Consider the following 19776-nt stretch of genomic DNA (forward strand, 5'->3'; position numbering starts at 1 on the left):
GTTTAGTTTCTAATTCTTTTCTCTCATAAACAATTCAGTTTAGCTCATTTCAGTTCAACTCAGTTCAGTAAATCAGAATAGACCCTTAGTCATTATGATTAGCACGATTGATTTGAAAGTTCAGCATGTAGAGCGAAGGAGCAATTCTCACCTTCACTTCAAATATTACACATTTGAAGAGTAGGTTGAAGCAAATACACAAAGTTGTCAAAATCGAGATCTATGTTGGATTGATGATGTGGGGAATTCTCACCATCAGATTGCCTTGTTGCTCATTTTTGTGACTTCATCTTTTTATACATGAAGTAGAAATCAGTGTTTTTAGCTAGATAATTTGTGAACAGAAGCATTTCTACGTTGTTATGGAAGAAATGGGGATGGCTTTGCTTAGACTAACAAATGTTATTTCAGTGTTACAATGACACCTCCCAAGTTCAGAGGAACTAATTGATTTCAGGAGAATGATGTAGGGGCGCAGCACGGGTCAGGAATATATATCAATACACCCGAGCAAGAGCAAGAGCAAGAGCAAACTGCAATTGAATCAAGGGATCATCATCAAAAGATTCTAAACAGGAAGATTGTAACTGAGATTTTGCTTGCAAAAAAGTTCTAGAGTTGAGGAGTACCATCTCTATTAGATGTTATGGCTAAGTTATGTCAAACCTTGGGTGCTCAAACCCTATTTGGCTTGGAGCCTTTTTCTTGGTTAATATTATGCGTATATGCAAGTGTACTGTCATGTTTTAAGTGTTGAGCCTTGACTTTGAACTTTCAATAGGTATGCTAGATTGCTAGCAAGTTCCTATAAACTTAATTATGAGATCATGTAATAAAAGAAGCTTAAATGGGGGTGTTATAATTAAATTTGTTTTGCAAAGTTTGATGGGCTGGGTTGGGCCATGCCTAGTAACCCATTGACCAACCCTTTTTAGATTAGCCTTAGCCCGGCCCAGATCCAACCAATTGAATGGATTAAATAAGAATATGATGACGTGAGTTACAAAATGTCTTGTGTGAGTCCGTTTCACGTGAGTCCACCACCACCACAACTCCACCACCACCGACCCAAAAGAGCCTAAACCCAGACCTTAATTATAGTATTAAGAGATCGAAAAGCAACAAGCCATTGATGACTCTGCTTCTGAAAACGATTAACCGTAGTAGTAAAAGCTCGAATTTCGAGCTCGATTTGCTTTTGATGGAGCAATGATTCTTGAACTCCGCCATTAACAGCGGCAACCAAAAGCTCTAAAAGTAATTGATAGATTGCAATTATGTCAAATCTGATACTCCGCCATTATGTCAAATTGAGAGTAATTGATAGATTAAAATTATGTCAAATCTGATATTCGATTCAAATTACTGCTTAAAAGTACATGATTTCTGCAACTAATGTGAGTTGCAAAGAAAGAGGGGAGAGATGGTGGGTTGTTGAGGAGAGAGAAAGAAAGGAAGGAAGGAGGGGTTTTAATACATGAGCATTATAATCTATTTTCTGATACATTTAACCTATTTTCTAATATATTTAACGGATTTTTCACCATATGCTCCTGAGTTTTTTGTTTGTTCACCATATACCTCTGAACTTCTGTAAATTCATCATATACCCCCGAGTTTTTACCAAAATACACCATATACCTTTGATGATTAATGATTTTTAATTTTGTGAATCATTAAAGCTAATTATGAACCAAAATCATCCTAAATATATTCCCCTACCTCCGAAACTACCCACAGTCCTTTTTTCCACCCCAAACCCACCCTAAATTTTCTTTTTTTATCCTCAAAATCAATCATACAAATATGGTTATAGAGATTTGGAGTGGTTTTGGGGCTGGAAAAAGAAAATGAGTGATTTTGGGATGAGGGGGAGAGAGCTAAGGTGGTTTCGAGGTTTAATTAACCAAATTCCACACATCTTATTTTCATTAGGGGTGTATAGTGAATTTTTGTAATAAATTAGGGGTATATGGTGAATTTGAAAATTTTCATGGGTATATGGTGAATAAACAAAAAACCCAGGGGTATATAGTGAAAAAACCATATACTTAACCTATTTTCTAAAAATTATATTATAGAATCTGATATTTATAATCTAATATCTAACTATTATAATCTAATTTCTGACAGTTATAATCTAATATTTAAGTATTAGGTTAATTTTTAAATTACCACCCAAAAATGTAACCAATTTCGAATTAACCACCCGTTTAATTTTTTTATTTTAAATTACCACCCCTTAAATTAAATAAATGCTCAGATTATCACCCATTTCAAAAGTTCGGTGGATTTTCCGTCTATATGCCCCACCTGACACTTATTTGACTGATTCCCCCCCCCCCCGATTTTTCTCTTTAAAAACGCTCTCTAAACTTTAATTCACATTTCCTTTACCAAATTTCAAAGAGAAAAATGTGAATTGAAGTTAGGAGAGCGTTTTTGAAGAGAAAAATCGAGGAAAAAAATCAGTCAAAATAAGCGTTAGGTGGGTCCCATAGACTGAAAATCCACCGGATTTTTGATATGGGTGGTAATCTGAGTAATTTTTTTTTATTTAAGGGGTGGTAATTTAAAATAAAAAATTAAACGGGTGGTTAATTTAATTTAAGGGGTGGTAATTTAAAATAAAAAAAATTAAACGGATGGTTAATTTAATTTAAGGGGTGGTAATTTAAAATAAAAAATTAAACGGGTGGTTAATTAGAAATTGGTTACATTTTAGGTGGTAATTTAAAAAATTTCCTAACTATCATTATCTAATTTTTTACCATTAAGTTTTTTTTTTTTCTCAAACTTATTTTTTTGTTTGTTTGTTTGTATGACCTAACTCACGTGAGTCTTTTCTACACAAAACTTTTAGTACAATCTATACTTATTTATAAAAAGACGTTTCTAAAAACGTCTATACGCCACGTAGACCTCATAATTTTGCCACATCACTTAGTTACTCAATTTCTTATATGAATGAGAAGGTTTAAACACTTGACCTCTTAGAAGAAAGGTTATTGCTTAATTATCTAGGCTAATTGTCAATTATGTTTTAACTTTGCACAATAAATAATATTATACCACAAAGTATTGAAAACACATAGTACATACAAACTATTAGATGCTCTTAAAAATTAGCACTTGCACAACTATAAAAGTAGTAACCTAGAGCAACGCCCGGACTACTCACTAGTGTTACTCTTAAATACAAACTCGAGTCAATTTAACGTCGATATACATAAACGAGTTTGGAAAAAAAAAATATATGGCTAAATGAGATTGCATAAGTGGGAGCTATGAGTCATAGAAATTTAAAAATAGTAGATGATGCAAGAATCAAGATAACTTCCAAACCCAAGTGTACTACACTATGCAATCTTGTTTGCCCTTTCCTTTCTTGTTTCCTGAACAACCCACAACTTTTCAATTCAATACAAAAATTAAACTTAATACTACCTTCTCTTTTTAATTTTTTTTTTCACTTTCCATCATTTTTTCTTCCTCTTCTCACACTCACCTCATTGTTTCAGCCCCTGGTATACTTCAATAGAAAAACCCCTCAAAAAAATCCACTCCTTTCTTTTTCAATCTTTTCAAATCACAATATCTTAATCATGTTTTGATCTGGGTCTTTAAATTTTTCTTTACCCAGATCATAATTTTCAACCAACTCTACCAATCTTCTTACTTTTTGCCAAAATTAAACTCATTTTTTTCTTTTTCTTGTTGGGTTTTTTAATTAATTACATTTTGATTATCCCCTTTCATTTTAATGATGGTTGTCATCTGTTGAGGTCAGCTCTTGTAATTATATTAATTTTACTGGGATCAATGCAAGAAATTTAATAATTTGATATATTATGTGTGTTCTTTCTTCTTAATTTTTGCATGCTTCATTGTTTTAGTTGGATTTCTGTCTTTTCGAATTTAGTTGTCTTTGTAACTTTGATTTTTAATTGGGTTATATGATTTTATCTTCTTCCCTTAACTATAGTTATAATTGTAGAATTTTCAATGCTTTTGTATATTGATATTGAATGAAATTGATGACCCCCCCCCCCCCCCCCCCCTTTTTTTTTCTTTGGTTTATTGATTTTGAATTTATATTTAAAGTTTTAACTTTGAGCATGAATTATGGCTGAGATATATTTTGATTTTGATCTCATCAAAAAGGATTGTTTTGTTTGATAACAGTTTCTGATTGGTCAAGAAAGATCAGGGTTCAACAAAATTTGATGTGAGTTTAAGTGTAATGCTGTTGATTTTTCTCCAGATTATAGCTTGTTTTAGTAATGTGTTAAAATACTTTAGTTTTCAGCATTTTGTATTGAACTGAATGAATGTTTTGACTTGCCTGAATTTGGGGAGTTTAAATCTGTCAATTTTCGAGGACTTATGAATGTTATGATAGAGATTATGTTCCGCCTATTGTAGAATTCTGAGTCTGAAGTAACATTACCAAACTTATGTATGTTAAATTGTTAATAAGTTATAAAAGGAAATTACGCCCTATATTAGAATTTCAAGTCTGAAGTAACATTACTGAACTTGTGAGTGTTAATGCGTTACTTGTATGATCGAATTTATGTTCCGCCTTATTGTAGAAGTTCAACTTTGAAGTCTGTTGGTCATGGAACTTTGACAGGAGAACATGGTTCATTATTGCATTCTTCCTTTAGAAGTTGTAGTAGGTGTAAAGTAGTAGTTGATGTTTTCTATAAACTTGCTAGTTCCTGTTTGCAGGCTTGTTAATCCATCGTCTTGAGCTTTTATCCGAATTTCTTCATCATGGTTAGAGGTAGAGGAAAAGGCAAGAAGCAGACTGCTGTTACATCTAACAATGACGTAGAGAACGCAAAAGAGGAGAACATTCCGGCATCTAAGAGAAGGGGGAGGCCACAGAAGCCACTGAAGGATGAGGTCGAAGATGTAGAGAATGCAAAGATAGCAAACGGTGAAGAAAATGCTAACAGTTCAATGACCAGTAGAAGCTCAAAAGGTCAATTTACTGCTGTGAGTGGAACAAAAAGGAAGAATTCATCACAAGTGCCGGAGAATTTAGATTCCGTCAAGGAGGAAAATGGTGCAGAAGCAAAGTCTATTACTGAGGGTTTTGTGAAATCAGTAGGGTTTAGACAAATTGGAAGCAGGAGAAAAAGCAAGCCTCATCGTGCTGCTGAAGTTGGTATAAAATGCAAATGAAAATGAAATGGAAGCGTCTGCTATGACTTTCAGCACCCTCATTTTGTGTTGGCATATGGTTTATGCTGAGGGTCGATCTGTATTGGCTCATTTTTCGTGTTCAGCATTTTCTTAGTTTCAGTTTCTTGTGAATGGTTCAAGCTCAATCCCCCCCCCCCCCAATTGAGATTGTGGTTTTATTCTGATGAACATAATTTGCTGATTTCGAATTTGGAAGAATTTTAAGCAATGTATAGTTTCATTAGTCATTTATTGACATCTATTACTGTTAATTCCATTTCCTCTTGTCTAATTTTTAAACAGTCATTCAACTATTTTTCTCTCATCAGAGCATCTGAGGACAATGTTAATTGTGTCTGTGTAGATATTGCGAATTGAACACTGAAGCATAAGCAGCAGTTGCTTCAAAAAGAGGTAATTAGCTATCTGAAACAAGCTGTGAACAATTGAGCATTTTTTATGCAGGATGTTGTTTGATAAAAAAAAAAAAAAGTTTGGTTGGAATTCATTCAACAACAACTGTTGCACAAGCATTTAAGCACAAGATTTTGCCCGAGTAGTAAAAATATGTGCTGGATGAACCGATGATGTAAGTTTCTACCCACCACCCCGTGCCCCTCGTCATTCTATACTGTCTGACCACTTAGCTGATCTTTACTCTATTATCGTATTATGTCATCTGTTTTACTGGTTACCAGGTTTAGTTTAAATTATAATGCAAGAACTACTAATATCTTTTGATTGTGTGCATAAAACTTGTATGGGAATGGTGAGAGTAAAACTATCCTTGTGGTTAGCTCTTCGATCTTTAATGATATTTTACTGTCGACCCACCTTTTTTTACAGGGGCTTCTTCTAGCTAAATGCTTTCCTCGCTGAATTAGTGCTCTGTACTTCTGTTTGGCCCTAAGTTTTCGATGACCTGCCTTTGGCGGCAACACGAGCATGACTCATGAATTATTAATCTCCTAAGATTTTCCTCTCTGGATGATGGTGTTAAGCTGTTAACAATCAACTTTGGTTTGCAATTATTCCATAAAGTCTGCAAGAGGCTTCATTATATGTTTCAACAGTGACAGAAGCTTATAGTTCTTGTAAGGCTTGCATAACAAAATAATATTCCATTTCTTATGCTTCAGTTTTCAGGTTAGGTCATCCCGAATTCTAAATCAAGATTCAAGAAGCTAGGTGTGCTACAATGATCGTAATTTGTATTCCTGCTGCATCAAGTGTTTCGCTTGCACAATTATCCTAAGCTCCCCCATTTAGCCTCATTGCTCTACTGTATGATACAATGATCTGTAATTGTCAGCAACCCACGCAAGGCAAGCTTCTTTAAATCATTTAAGGTTATGCTATTACTTTACTCAGTTCATTTTCTTTTGTAAGAACAAAATTTCCTCCTAATTGGCCATTTCATGACTTTATTGTGAAACTGCTCGATTTATGCAGTGTAATTGTATAAATTACACATGTATGCTAGTTATGATTTTAAAGATTTTCACAGCTCTACTCCGATGTACCTTCAGCAAACATAGTTTCTGTTTTTTGTTTAATTACAAATAATTTTGATCATTGAGGAGCCTAAAGAGCTGTAGAGCAGCTAAAATAATCAAGTTTTCCGAATCTTGTCCAACTTTTCATTTGAAATCCTACAAATACCCATTACAATTACATACATATAGATGGATTTATCATTTAGTTAATGAAAATAAAAGGAATAAAAACACACACACACAAGCACAACATCAACTGAAATCACCACAAGAACAAAAGAGAAATAGTTAGCATATATATATATATATATATATATATATATATATATATATATATATATATATATATATATATATATATATATATATTATATATATATATATAAGTATTAATTAGTAGTTTAGGACTAGGTCTAAACCCTCTTTTAGCCTACATCTTGGAACACCATAAACAACCAATAAGACCGGCGTTCTAAAAATAAAAAATTCTCCGTCTCTAAATTACTTTTTATTAACGAGACAATCACCGTCCAAATAGAAAGAAATTTTTTTTTAGTATTTCAAAAAATGATTAGTAGGGACGGGTACCAATGTAGTTGCCAGGAGGATCATAGTTACAAGTAATGAAAACACCACCATTATAACAAGTAACCCTAGCACAACCAAGGCGAGTCGATTTCCTCCAAACAATCTGAGTATAATGCCCACAATCCATACCATTAGCACAAGAGTTGGTGTACAAATCATAGTACCTACGCTCCTCCACCCATGTTTTCGTCGCGAAAGCTGCTGAATAACCACCACTACCCCAAAAGAGGTTCTCACCATAGGGACCATCAGAGTGAATCAAATGACAATCTTTAATACGTTGGTTAGCCCATGATTGAGCAAAGGAAGCTAGCCTGTCATCCCAAGTGAACGGGGGAAGTCCTACAGCTGCCCTAGCCTCGTTGTGGACTTGCATGAAGGCGGCCTTATCAGAGCCAGTGGCACCACCACCGGAGTAGTAGTAAGGGTGGTAGTTGTAAGATGAAGACGACGGTATGTACGTCCTAGACTCGGATGCGTAAGAAAGGGTTGTTGCAAAGGCTGTGATTAGGAGGAGAGAAAATGTTATGGTTTTGGCCTTAGAAGAGGCCATTTTTTTTTCTTTTTGACTTGATTGGGGTGTTATTTTTAATTTTTGGTTATATTTTTGGTTGATATATATGTTTTGGTGTAGGGAATTTATATGATATGGTGAGAAGAAAATATAGAAAAGGTCATAGATTTGAGGAACAAGTTTGTGAGATGCATGTTCGATAATGGAGGGCATGATGTTTGAAAGAATTAAGAGATTTGATGTAATATAATAATGTTTGAATATGGGATGATATAAGAGTAAGTTGTACTTGCTAAAGTCATTAGTTTATTTGATTTATAATTAAGTCATGGGATTAAGTAATTTTCTCAAAAAAAAAAAAAAAAAGTCATGGGATTAAGTAGTTTTGTCTCTCTCTCTCTCTCTCTCTCTTTTTTTTTTTTTTTTTTTCTATTTTCATGATTTTTACTTTTTTTTTTTTTTTTTGGAAAAAAAAAAAACAAAAAAAAGGTATTTCAATTCCTTGAGCATGAAGTTTTAAGATGATGTAACGATAACATGAGTGTATGATAGTCAAATATTCCATATCAACCAATTGGCCTAGATCGGCTTGATGTATTCCATGATACAATATACACGTACTTAGTATGTCAACTTATTATGTCAACGTATTTAGAAGAGGCGTACTTCTTGATTTATTTATTACTCCCTTCGTTTTAAATACTTGCTACATTTTTTCATGGGCGGATTCTAGGAGAGATTGGATAAAGTAATAAAATATAGAGGTAATGTGATAGGTGAAAGAATAAAAAATTGTAAAAATCAAAAGTAGTTTAGAGAATTGGAAGAGAGAGGATATGAAATTAATAAAATATAATTTATGATACGTCCATTAGGCTAGAGAAATTAATTAAATATTGTAAAACTTTTTCAATTAACGAAATAGAGCAAGTATTTAAAAACGGCTGAAAATGAAAAGTGGAGCAAGTATTTAAAAATGAGGGAGTATAATTTTTTTGGATGCAAAACTTTTCTTATTAAATAAAGGGATATTCTCATTGGTACACCCGTGGTTTTGACTTTTCTCATTGATACACTCTTAAATTTTTGCCTTCCCATTGGTACACCCATGGTTTGGCCTTTTTTCCAATCGTGACTAACACCGTTTAAAAGTATTTCATTAAGTTATAATAATTAAGGAAAAGACTATAAGACCCCTTTCAAATTTCTAATGTCTCGATTTGTGTGTCGAAAATTGTACGGTTAAAGTTTTGGGAGTCATGTTATTCCTTAAGAATCCAATTTAACCTCGGAAAAAAAAAAAAAAAAAAAAAAAAAAAAAAAAAAAACCGCAAGTGTCTTATATGTCTGTCAAAAATGTCTGAATTTGTGTGGCGTTACTTTTTTGTGAAAATAATTGTTCGGTTAAGGTTTTAGGGGTCATTTTGTAATAATAATTGTCAAAAAATTAACGAAAATATCTCATTTTGCACGTCATGATACTCGTTAATTTTTTTGACAATTTCGAGTTCAATTTAAATCCTTAAAGGGTCAAAATGACCCCTTAAACCTTAACCGAACAATTACTATCACAAAAAAGTAACGACACGCAAATCGAGACATTTTTTACACGCACGTGAGACATTTGCATTTTTTTTTGCCAATTTCGAGGTTTGGATCCTTAAGAACAATTTTCGACACGCTAGTCAAAACATTAAATGTTTAAGAGGGGTATTATAGTCTTTTACTTAATTATTTTAACTTAGTGAAATAGTTTTACGGTATTAGTCATGGTTGGGAAAAGGACCAAAACACGGGTGTATCGTTGGGAAGGCAAAAATTTAAGAGTGTATCAATGGGAAAAGTCAAAACCACGGGTATACCAATGAGAATTTTCCTTAAATAAATCATAGTTGGTGTTAGGGTCTGTTCTCTTCCGTTGAAATTCAGTTCAGTTCAGTTCAGCTCAGTTCAGCTCAGCTCAGCTCAGTTCAGTTCAGTTCAGTTCAGTTCATTTCAGTTCACTTCAGCTCTTAATTTACGTCTAATGATATTGCTAATGATATAAAGCCAAATTTCATCCAACAACAACAATAATAAGAATAATCAATAAATAATAATAATAATAATAATAATAATAATAATAATAATAATAACAATAATAATAATAATAATAATAATAACAATAATAATAATAATAATAATAATAATAATAATAATAATAATAATAATAATAACAATAATAATAATAATAATAATAATAATAATAATAATCAATAAGTAATAATAATAATAATAATAATAATAATAATAATAATAATAATACTAATAATAATAATCAATAAATAATAATAATAATAATCAATAAATAATAATAATAATAATAATAATAATAATAATAATAATAATACCTCCATTTCGCATTACTCGCAACAAAGGGGTATTATTTGTGAGATATAAAATATTCGTTTGTTGCGAGTAATGCGAAACAGAGGTAGTAGTAGTAGTAATAATAATAATAATAATAATAATAATAATAATAATAATAATAATAATAATAATAATAATAATAATAATAATAATAATAATAATAATCAATAATTAATAATAATAATAATAATATTATTATTATTATTAATATTATTATTATTATTAATTATATGTACATTTGTATATACACATATGTATAGTAATAAATAATCAATAAATAATCAAAGATCACTAATCCGTAGTTAAAAATCACTAATTAATAAGTTCAGTTCAGTTCAGCTGAGTTCAGTCAATCGGAACAGGCCCTTAGTGTTTATGAAGTCAAACTATTGCTACTTAAAATTAACAAGGGAAATGTATTTTAAGACCGAATGAAAAGAGTTGTGTGTTGATAATGTATTTTTGAACAAAAAATGGTTTTTATTCAAACTACTTTTAACAAATTCTATGTTGATTATATTTCTTGTTTGAGATTAATCCAGGCTGTTGCTATAGACTCTCCTTCTTCCTCCAACTCTCAGATTCCAAGACTTTGGGCTCCCCCTCAAAAGGGGTATCATAAGCTCAACACTAATGGCTCCTGGATCAATGTTGATAATGCTGGTGGAGGGGGGGTGATAAGATGTGATAAAGGCATTTGGGTGGCTGGCTTTGCTTCCAAATTCAATGCTCTCTCCGCTGCTTTTGCTGAACTGTTAGCTATTAGAGATGGTTTACTCCTTGCTTGGGATAAGAAAATCAAGTTCTTAGAATTAGAAACTGATGCTGACAGTCTAAGTAAAATGCTGAAAGACCCAAAGTCCTTTGAAGATGGAGACTTGGGAAATATCATTCAAGATGTTGCTTCACTCTTGCTAAGAGACTGGGAAGTGACTGTTTTTCATGCAAACAGATGTGTGAATTTTGTTGCTGACAAACTTGCAACGATGGGCAGAACCAAATACAAGACTGGTGATAATGTTCCCTTCTCCTACCCTCCTCATGAAGTCTATCAGACTTATGCTCTGGAGGTTCAAGAAATGCAGAATCCTTAGCTACCCTGCGCAGCCTTTTACTCCCAATGTTGCTGTCAAAAACTCTATCTTTTATGTTGCGTTTTCTTTCTTTTATATTACTGTTTTATGTACTAGGATAATTTTATGTTTTAGGATAAACTTAGATAATTGGGAGTGGATTAATATGCCCCCTGATTGTCGATTTTCTGGTCTGTTGATAACCTTTGATAACCTATTATCCTCTTTTGGCCTGATGGTTTACATCATAGGCATTATCATGATATAATATAAGTATTTCCCCTTTGTGTTAAAAAAAAAAAAAAGAAAATAGTATGTGTGCACACCTAAGAACCATTTAAATAAAAAAATAAAAAAAAGAACCATTTAAATATATAATGATAAATGGAGTTTACCAAATCATGGATAACCAAATAATCAAAATGGGTAAAATTTAAATGACCGAATTATGCAAAGTGGGAAAAATTTCAATGACCAAATTATGCAAAGTGGGTAGAATTACATATTTTTGGGCCTAAATAATATGGAAAATTTCAAAAAATGGATAACACTTTGGATTGTTTATGGCCATTTTTTTTCCTTCCAAGAATCACCCTTTTCACTTTGTCTTCTTTGACCCTTTGATTTGTCTTCTTCACTTGATTCCTCCTCTTTTTTGACAATCTTTTTTATTCCCATAAATTTAATTTATATGGAGTACTTTATTAAGTTATCTTCTCTTATGGCCCAAAACTTAGATCATGTATATAACTTCAAATTCCAATTTAAAACTAGTTGTTTTTTTTTTTTTTTTTTTTTTTTTTTTTTTTTTTTTTTTGTGTGTGTGTGTACCTCATATCAACAAGGTTAATTTACACCTCCATTTCAAAGGACATGTTTAATAAATGTTCAAAAGTGTTTTATTTTAAGTTATTATTCTTTTGTTCAAATTGTATATAGGAGTATTTGCTTGGGTGTAAGATGCTTTCCTTGAAAGTATTTTCTCATTTCTCACATTTTTCTTTAGTTTTTTTTTTTTTTTTTTTTTTTTTTTTTTTTTTTTTTTTTTTTTTTGGGTGTTTGGTTTAAATTGTAAATATTTAAAAATTAGTTTTTCAATGGTGGACAATAATTCCATTCTTCACCTCATTACCTCCATTTTTTTTGTCTCCTTCATCCTCATCCTTCCACTTCCATTTTCTTTCTCCATAACTTTTCTTATGTGAAGTAATGAAGAAAACAATTGAAAACTACTTTAAAATTTTGTTTTTCCCCCCTTAAAAAAACATTTTCATTGAGGCCGTATTATGTCAAATCAAACGAAATCTAACTTAAAATTTTTAATACTCCTATAATTTAGGGTAATGATATATGTAGTCCTTAAGGTCAAAACTGATTAACTGAACTGATTGCAGCTGAACTAAATATTTTATGAGATAAGGAAATTAGGAACTGATCTGAACTGATTGGAGCTGAAGAGATAGGCCCTTAGGGCTATATATAAGCAATAAATATATTTTTTTAAATGAAAATGGAATTAAGTTGAGAATTCATTGCAAATCACACGCAAATCGATGTAATAATGTTAATTTACTACATCTGTTAAATATTAGTTACAACTTTGGTGTATTATTTGTGAAATTTAAAATATTCCAAAGTTGCAACTAATATTTAACAAAGGTACTATATTTAATATTTTCTTTTTTATCTTTTTATACATAAGCCTAGACTATGTTTATCATTTTCTTATAATTTATCCTAACTTAAAATTCAAAGATGAGAAAAAACAAAGCTTAAATTCGAAACTCAATTCCATCTTCCAGTTTGAGTTTCATCATCATAAAAATCGCCATAAAAATGCGGATTTTAAAAAATGCTACATCATTTTATTTATTTTTTTTTAAAAAAATCATACTCCGTGGGAAAGAGGGGACCATATTACCATAACGTCCTTAAGTATTATAAGTAATAATTAATTGAAGTGATTAGTTCATCTTAATAAAATATAATAGATTAGTCCATATTTAAATATTAAAGCACATATTCAAAGTACAAAAATCTTCTGATTTTCTTTTCATTTTCAATTCTTCACAAATTTTCATCTTTTTTACCAACTGTCTAACCTCCAATATTTTTATATACTTCGGACATTTATTTTTTAATTTTCTTTATATGTTGTTAGTGAATTTCTATAGTTATTTACTCCACTTTATAAGTACGGAGTAGTTAATAAGAGTATAAAAAAGCAAACAAACGACTGCTTGAAAAAGTTACAAACTTGGAAATATAAAAAAAAAAAAAAAAAAAAAAAAAAAAAATCAATTGACAAAATCAACAAGTTAAAGGGACGACAAAAATAAACAAAGCTAAAGCGTACAATCTTGGTATTTATCGACACTTTTTTGATTGTTGATTCTATTTCTCTCTTTACACAAAAAACAGCTCGGAGCAATTGGCCAAACTTTTTCGACTTTTAGGTGTAACTCTTTACATTAGATTCGAGTCGATTTTTATCACACACCCTTTTAACTACGAACCATTTAACCTATACAAATAACACAACATACGAGTAGTCAAGTACAAATCTTTTAATTGACCCCGACCACTCAAGGTGTGCCATCATATTACCTTACCTGACCTTACCTATCGATTGTCGATTAATCGATTATATTATTTCCATTTTCTTCCACAGCAAACTTGTTCTTTGTCTCTCTGAATGACGAAGAACTAAGATTACTGTTGAAAGATTTAATTTTTTTTAAAAATTTTTTTGTTCAAAAATTTAGGAGAGAGAAAGTGAGAGTATATGTACTGTTAACTCGAGTTGTCATGGCCCATAACAAGTCGCTCTTGTCTGCTATCTTTCCAATTCCCCACTAAAAAGAAACAAACACCACTCTTTTTAAAATCCCACAAAAACCCAGTAAAAAAAATTCATTCATTCATTCATCCCATTTTCTCTCTCTAAAAAATATACCCACTTTCTCTCTCCTCAAAATCATGAAGAATTGGGCATAAACAACCATACTCTCACTCACTCTCATGGGTTCCAACTACATGACCGTTGAAGGGTCTTCAACAGTCTCTTCTGGGTTGTCTGATTCAATCAACGGTCTTAAATTTGGTCAGAAAATCTACTTTGAGGATGTGGGTAGCGGCGGAGGCGGCGGCGGTGGTTCCGGCAAGTCTTCCGGCGCCGGCGGTGGCGGCGGTGGGCCGGTGAAAAAGGGAGGAAAGGCGGTGGTGCAAAGCGGGCAGCCGCCACGGTGTCAAGTAGAAGGGTGTAATACAGATCTTAGTGATGCAAAGACTTATTATTCAAGGCATAAAGTTTGTGGAATGCACTCTAAATCACCTATTGTTATTGTTGCTGGTATTGAGCAGCGTTTTTGCCAGCAGTGTAGCAGGTTTTTTTTTTTTTTTTTTTTCATTAATTTCTCTCTCTTGGAAATTTTTATCAATTTTTTTGACAATTTCTTTGATTTTTTATTTTAGTTTTATATATATTTTTTGATGTTTATCTTGTTGTTAATCATGGGTTGTGTTTTTATTTTGATTAATTTTAGAGTTTGTTTCTGATTTTGCTTGGTCTAATTAATTATACCTGTCCTTTTCTGTGATCATAAAATTTGTTATTTATCAATCATTTAATGTGGCCAAGTCTCTGAAGTCTGAAGATTTTTAATTAATATATAAATATTAGTAATTTATTTTTGTTGGATTAAGTGGGGACTGATGGTTTATTGAGTAATTAATAAGGAAAACAGATTTGATTATTGTGATTTGAGGATGAGAAGTGTATTTTTTTTTTTTTTTTCCTTTCTTAAAATTAAAAAAATTAATTATGTGGTATTGGTGTTAGGTCTAATTATTTATTTTTATATTTTTTCATTCTTCTGGGGTTAGGTAATGATAGTTTGTGCTTAAAGAATACCTTATAATTTATGACATTACATTATTAGGATGTTGATAGTTGCATTTAGGAGATTTGGAATGAAAAGAATATAGCATAACATTACATTATTAGGGTGTTGGTAGTTGCATCTAGGAGATTTGGAGTGAAAAGAAAAGAATATAGCAATTGACATTGTGTTGTATTACTTGGACATTATTTAAGTGTAATCTTGGTAAGTTGGTTGAACAAGAATGGTTGTGAGAGATTGCTTAGCTTGAAGGATGAGAGAAGTGACTAGATCAGGCATTGGTCGTTACTTGTGATCGATCCTTGTGTAGGTTGGACATTTTCAGAGATAAGAATTAGAATTTTAAGTTTCGCTTACAGTGAAAAATGATTGTTAGACAAGGCTAAAGAGGCCGAATATCTGGAGGTCATGTTCTGTTTGTCGCTTTTGGCTTTGAAGAAGACAGAAAGAATAACATGTTCAAAGCATTTGCTGTTTAAGAGTTCATACTACAGTCAGAGTTACCTTTGGGCTTTGGCTTTATAACACTTATTTGTCATGGTACTGTTTCAGATTCTTGGCTCCTTCCACTATTAGTGTCCCAAATTTAAACAATAGGGTAAGGGGAATAATGGAAAACATATACCAATTGCTGAACACCCCTCCTTCCCCGACAACCCAATAAATGTTATGATTAGCAACTTGAAGTGCTTTTGCCTTTCAGAAAAGGACTTTGATGTTTGTCCTTCCATTATTTAAAAAGCTATTGCATGTGCAGTTGAATAATGGCCATGCCCATGAATCAAGTTGCTTGTTAACGGTGGCTTGCATTTCATTCATCTTGGCCTTCTTTCCTTTACATCTTTGAGTACAGGGTGCTGGGGGTTTGTGTTGGTATTTTCTTCTTAGAAAACATATATATCGACTATAGTTGATAGTTCTTTGCTACTTAATTAGGAAGCCATTGTATCATCTACGGTGAAGTTTATTTATAAAATCTATGAGGAATGATGTTATTATAGAGAGTCCTTATGTTTTCGAGATATTAGATATAGATCTAGATGTTACAGTGTTATTGATCATCAGAATATAGACTATGACAGATTGACATACCTTCAGATGATTCATCTGTAGGAAAATACAAAATTCATTTGTCAATAAAGAATTCTTTCTCTATGTAGCTGGAAACTGTTATAAAGTTTTTTGGTGGAAAATATTAATGTTGTATTCTAAGTTCTAAATTGTAGTAATACCTAATTTTTGTCGTTTTTGGGGAGAATGACCAGATGTTTACAATTCTAAGTTCCTAAGTGATTGTGGTGTAAAGTTCTCTTGGGGTTGGCCTTCGTTTTAGTAAAGTATACTATTCATCGTACATTTTTAGTTATACATCGGCATTTTGTCATTAGTGAACATTAAAAAGGGGTCGGTGCCTTACATAGATTTTTAATGCAATGGCTAGTACAATTTGTATAAAATGGTACAGCTGTGTATAAATTAGAGCATTAGCAGTTTTTGTTTTATTTTTTATCTGTCTTTAAAATTGTCTAGTTTTCTAGTAAAAAGACTAAAAATTGATCAGTTGATTCCTATTCTATTTCGCTTTTGATAAATAGTTTTTGGTTAAAGTTCAATTTTTGTGACTTTTGACCTAGTGTCAACATGTCACGAGTAACTGCAGCTTTATAAAGTGATCTAGTGGTGTAACACTGTCAATTTATGTGTTGTCCTATCAACTTCAAAGCTTAATTTGATATATGTATTTAAGAAATTTTAAAAATTGAGAGAATTTACACCTTGGGTGCTTCATTCTTACAACAAATTTGTGTTAATTGGTCATTATATTAGATTTCATCGGCTTCCTGAATTTGACCAAGGGAAACGAAGCTGTCGCAGACGCCTTGCTGGTCATAATGAACGTCGAAGAAAACCACCACCTGGATCTTTGTTATCATCACGTTTGGGACGTCTCTCTTCTTCCTTTTTTGGTGGTGAGCCATAGTAACTTTAGGGACTTTTTAGGCATGTATATTGTAACTTGTGAAGATGGCTTTTTTGCTAAGAAACTTTATTCATGTCATTGCAGATAACACCAGCAAAAATGGTGGGTTTTTATTGGACTTCTCTTCGTATTCAAGGCAGTCTGAAAAGGATCTGTGGCCAGGTTCAGAAACCTCTGAGCAGGTATCTGGAAGTCAGTCCAGGTCCATTATGTGGCCAGGTGATGTAATCCTGCAATCTGTACACTGAACCTACTACATTATATCTAGCAAGAAAAACCCATTTATACCCACTAATTAGTAGTTACATGAGTTTTTTTATCGTTGTGTTCAAAAAAATTAATAATTAATACTGCTTCTGATATTTGAATCTCTACTGATGCTCTTGTTGCTTTCATCTACTAATAAATTGATTTAATAGTATCATCTACTGATTAAAGTCTTTCATACCAATAAAACCTTCATATTTTTGGGGCATATTATTCATGTTGTATTATGATTTCAATTACTGTATTAAACAAAACCCCAAGTGTATTGTAAATTTGTAATCATCCCAACTAGTGTATTGTGACCTTGTACCTGTTCTGCGTACCGAAGCGTACTATGTATTAGGTAACCATGTCATCATTATAAGTTCATGTTCAGATTCAAGTTTGATATAAGGCTATAAATTAATGTGATAGAAACAAGTTCAAAATTTCTGCATGAAATGTATCTTGTGGACGTCCATGATAATATATCTCCTGTCCTGGTGTGTGTGTGGGGGGGGGTAATATTCTGTTGGGGTGGTGTAGATGATTTATCATGAATGAAACATTCCTTGCATGATCTCACAAAATTGCTACTGTTGCATTTTTTTTTTTACCAAACATGCTGTCATTTTTCAAGTTAAATCATTCACTTGCTACTTCCAAGGGGAAAAATTGTTTCTATTTACTTCAGTTAAACTGCTAATTTTTCATGACTTTTGAATTCTTTTAAAACTCTTTATTTGTGGATGATTGATCTTTTCAATTGTCATTGTTTTGATAATTCTCACTATAGAGTTTCAGGCTTTCAGCAGATAACAAGTACTCCCTTTGAACCATTTTGACTTTTGCACTATTTACATATACTTCGTATTAATTGAAATTTGTTGTTTTTTTAAAACTAAGGTGTAGGATAAAAATTATAATGTTAAGTTATTGGATTTGTCTTAAGATAACCTGAAACATAATAAATTTTGTAGAATTGGAATTTGCCTCATTTTTTTTAGCATGTTGCATCTACAGGCCACTCTGAGGATCATCCTTCGAAGATGTATCTGCATGGTTCAGCTAGTGAGTCCAGTTATTCCTTCCCTTCTGGAGAATGTATCACAGGCGTCTCATCTGACTCTAGCTGTGCTCTCTCTCTTCTGTCAAATCAATCTTGGGGCTCCAGAAACAGTTCATCAGGTACTGCACTAGGTAACTCGATGAACGTTGATGGAACTCCCGTCTCCCAGTGTAATGCAGCTCATGGTGTTACAGTTGCACACTTTCCGAACAGCAGCTCATCATGGGGTTATAAAGGCAATAATGATGCCAGTTGTGGTTTACATGGTGTGCCATCTGGTCATTTGAGACTTGGCCAGATTTCCCAACCACATTATAATGGTCAATTTCATGGTGATCTTCTGATGGACCATGTCCAAGATGGCGGAAGGCAATACATGGATGTCGACCATTCTAGGGCTTACAACTCAAACAACACAAACCATGTGGACTGGTCACTTTGACTGTACTTTTCTTTGCTTTGTACTGAGCAAAAGCAAGTGCTGCTGTGATTTCTGTAGAGCCCTTTATGATGACTGCTCTCTGTTTCCGAATCCTTAAGTGGTTATTTATTTTCTTAGGCGCGTAGCATAACAGAATGATACTCTTAACTGTTATCCGCACCACTGACTCAAATGTTGTGGGACTGAACTGATTACTTGTCCCGCTGCTTGTATTTTCTGTTTCCCTGAAAGGATCAAATACTGTTGTGTTTTGCTATTTGATCTGAATCACTGTCTGCTCACTACCCCTCTCTTCTGTATATGTTATCTGTTTTTTCGTGACCTATGGTGGTATCAGATGCTAAAAAGCAAGTGCTTTAATCACTATTGAATCTTGATCCGCAGAGGTAGTGCTTCTATAAAGGGCCGTTTATATAATGCTTTAGTGTGGGAAATGATTTTGGCATACCAAAAATGATTTTGACACACCCTTATGTGAGAGTACAATTTTCTATACTCTTCTCGCAAGGGGTGTGCCAAAATCAATTGGTGGTGTGCTAAAATCACTTTCCTTTAGTTTGTTTAGTTCCCTTTTCACCTGTATGGGACCTTACAGCCTTACTCTTGACTACCATTTTGTAAGCACTATCGATTGTCATCATAGAATCAGTATAGCTCTCCTTAGTCTCAAACAAAGCATTTTGTTAGGACAATCTTTTGTTTTTCCGAATACTTGTTATGACTCTCATCTCATTTTATTTAGAAACATATTTGCTTTTAGTCATAAAAGAAACATACTTCATCTGTTCTTTTATTATTGCACCACTTGCTTATTTAGGCAGTTTCACAAATATTGCACCATTTCCTCTTTAGGAAAAAAATTA

At 32.5% G+C, this 19776-nt stretch overlaps 2 protein-coding genes and 1 long non-coding RNA gene across 3 annotated transcripts; 2 read left to right on the plus strand and 1 right to left on the minus strand.

Annotated features, from left to right (window-relative positions):
* The first annotated feature begins 3326 nt into the window (after positions 1–3326).
* On the plus strand, positions 3327–5057 carry LOC145630940 (uncharacterized). The gene is made up of 2 exons (XR_014112309.1): positions 3327–3785; positions 4735–5057. It is a non-coding gene; the product is annotated as an uncharacterized LOC145630940 (long non-coding RNA).
* A 2203-nt stretch (positions 5058–7260) lies between these two features.
* LOC145633073 (pathogenesis-related protein 1C-like) lies at positions 7261–7830 on the minus strand. The gene has a single exon (XM_081685368.1). It carries the CDS (start codon positions 7828–7830, stop codon positions 7261–7263), a length of 570 nt encoding a protein of 189 aa, XP_081541494.1.
* Positions 7831–14033: 6203 nt separating this feature from the next.
* On the plus strand, positions 14034–19174 carry LOC145632204 (squamosa promoter-binding-like protein 17). Its single transcript, XM_081684519.1, has 4 exons — positions 14034–14659; positions 17003–17145; positions 17241–17375; positions 18426–19174. Exons 1-4 carry the CDS (start codon positions 14295–14297, stop codon positions 18911–18913), a joined length of 1131 nt encoding a protein of 376 aa, XP_081540645.1. The 5' UTR covers positions 14034–14294; the 3' UTR covers positions 18914–19174.
* Positions 19175–19776: the final 602 nt, after the last annotated feature.

The sequence above is a fragment of the Chenopodium album genome, chromosome 5 (assembly GCF_948465745.1).
Source record: "Chenopodium album chromosome 5, dcCheAlbu1.1, whole genome shotgun sequence".
Taxonomy (NCBI): domain Eukaryota; kingdom Viridiplantae; phylum Streptophyta; class Magnoliopsida; order Caryophyllales; family Amaranthaceae; genus Chenopodium; species Chenopodium album.

Coding starts and splice junctions, on each gene's coding strand:
- LOC145633073 (XM_081685368.1), bottom strand. CDS start 7,830: ATGGCCTCTTCTAAGGCCAAAACCATAACATTTTCTCTCCTCCTAATC.
- LOC145632204 (XM_081684519.1), top strand. CDS start 14,295: ATGGGTTCCAACTACATGACCGTTGAAGGGTCTTCAACAGTCTCTTCT. Junction 14,660..17,002: donor TTTTGCCAGCAGTGTAGCAG/GTTTTTTTTTTT, acceptor TCATTATATTAG/ATTTCATCGGCTTCCTGAAT. Junction 17,146..17,240: donor CTCTTCTTCCTTTTTTGGTG/GTGAGCCATAGT, acceptor ATGTCATTGCAG/ATAACACCAGCAAAAATGGT.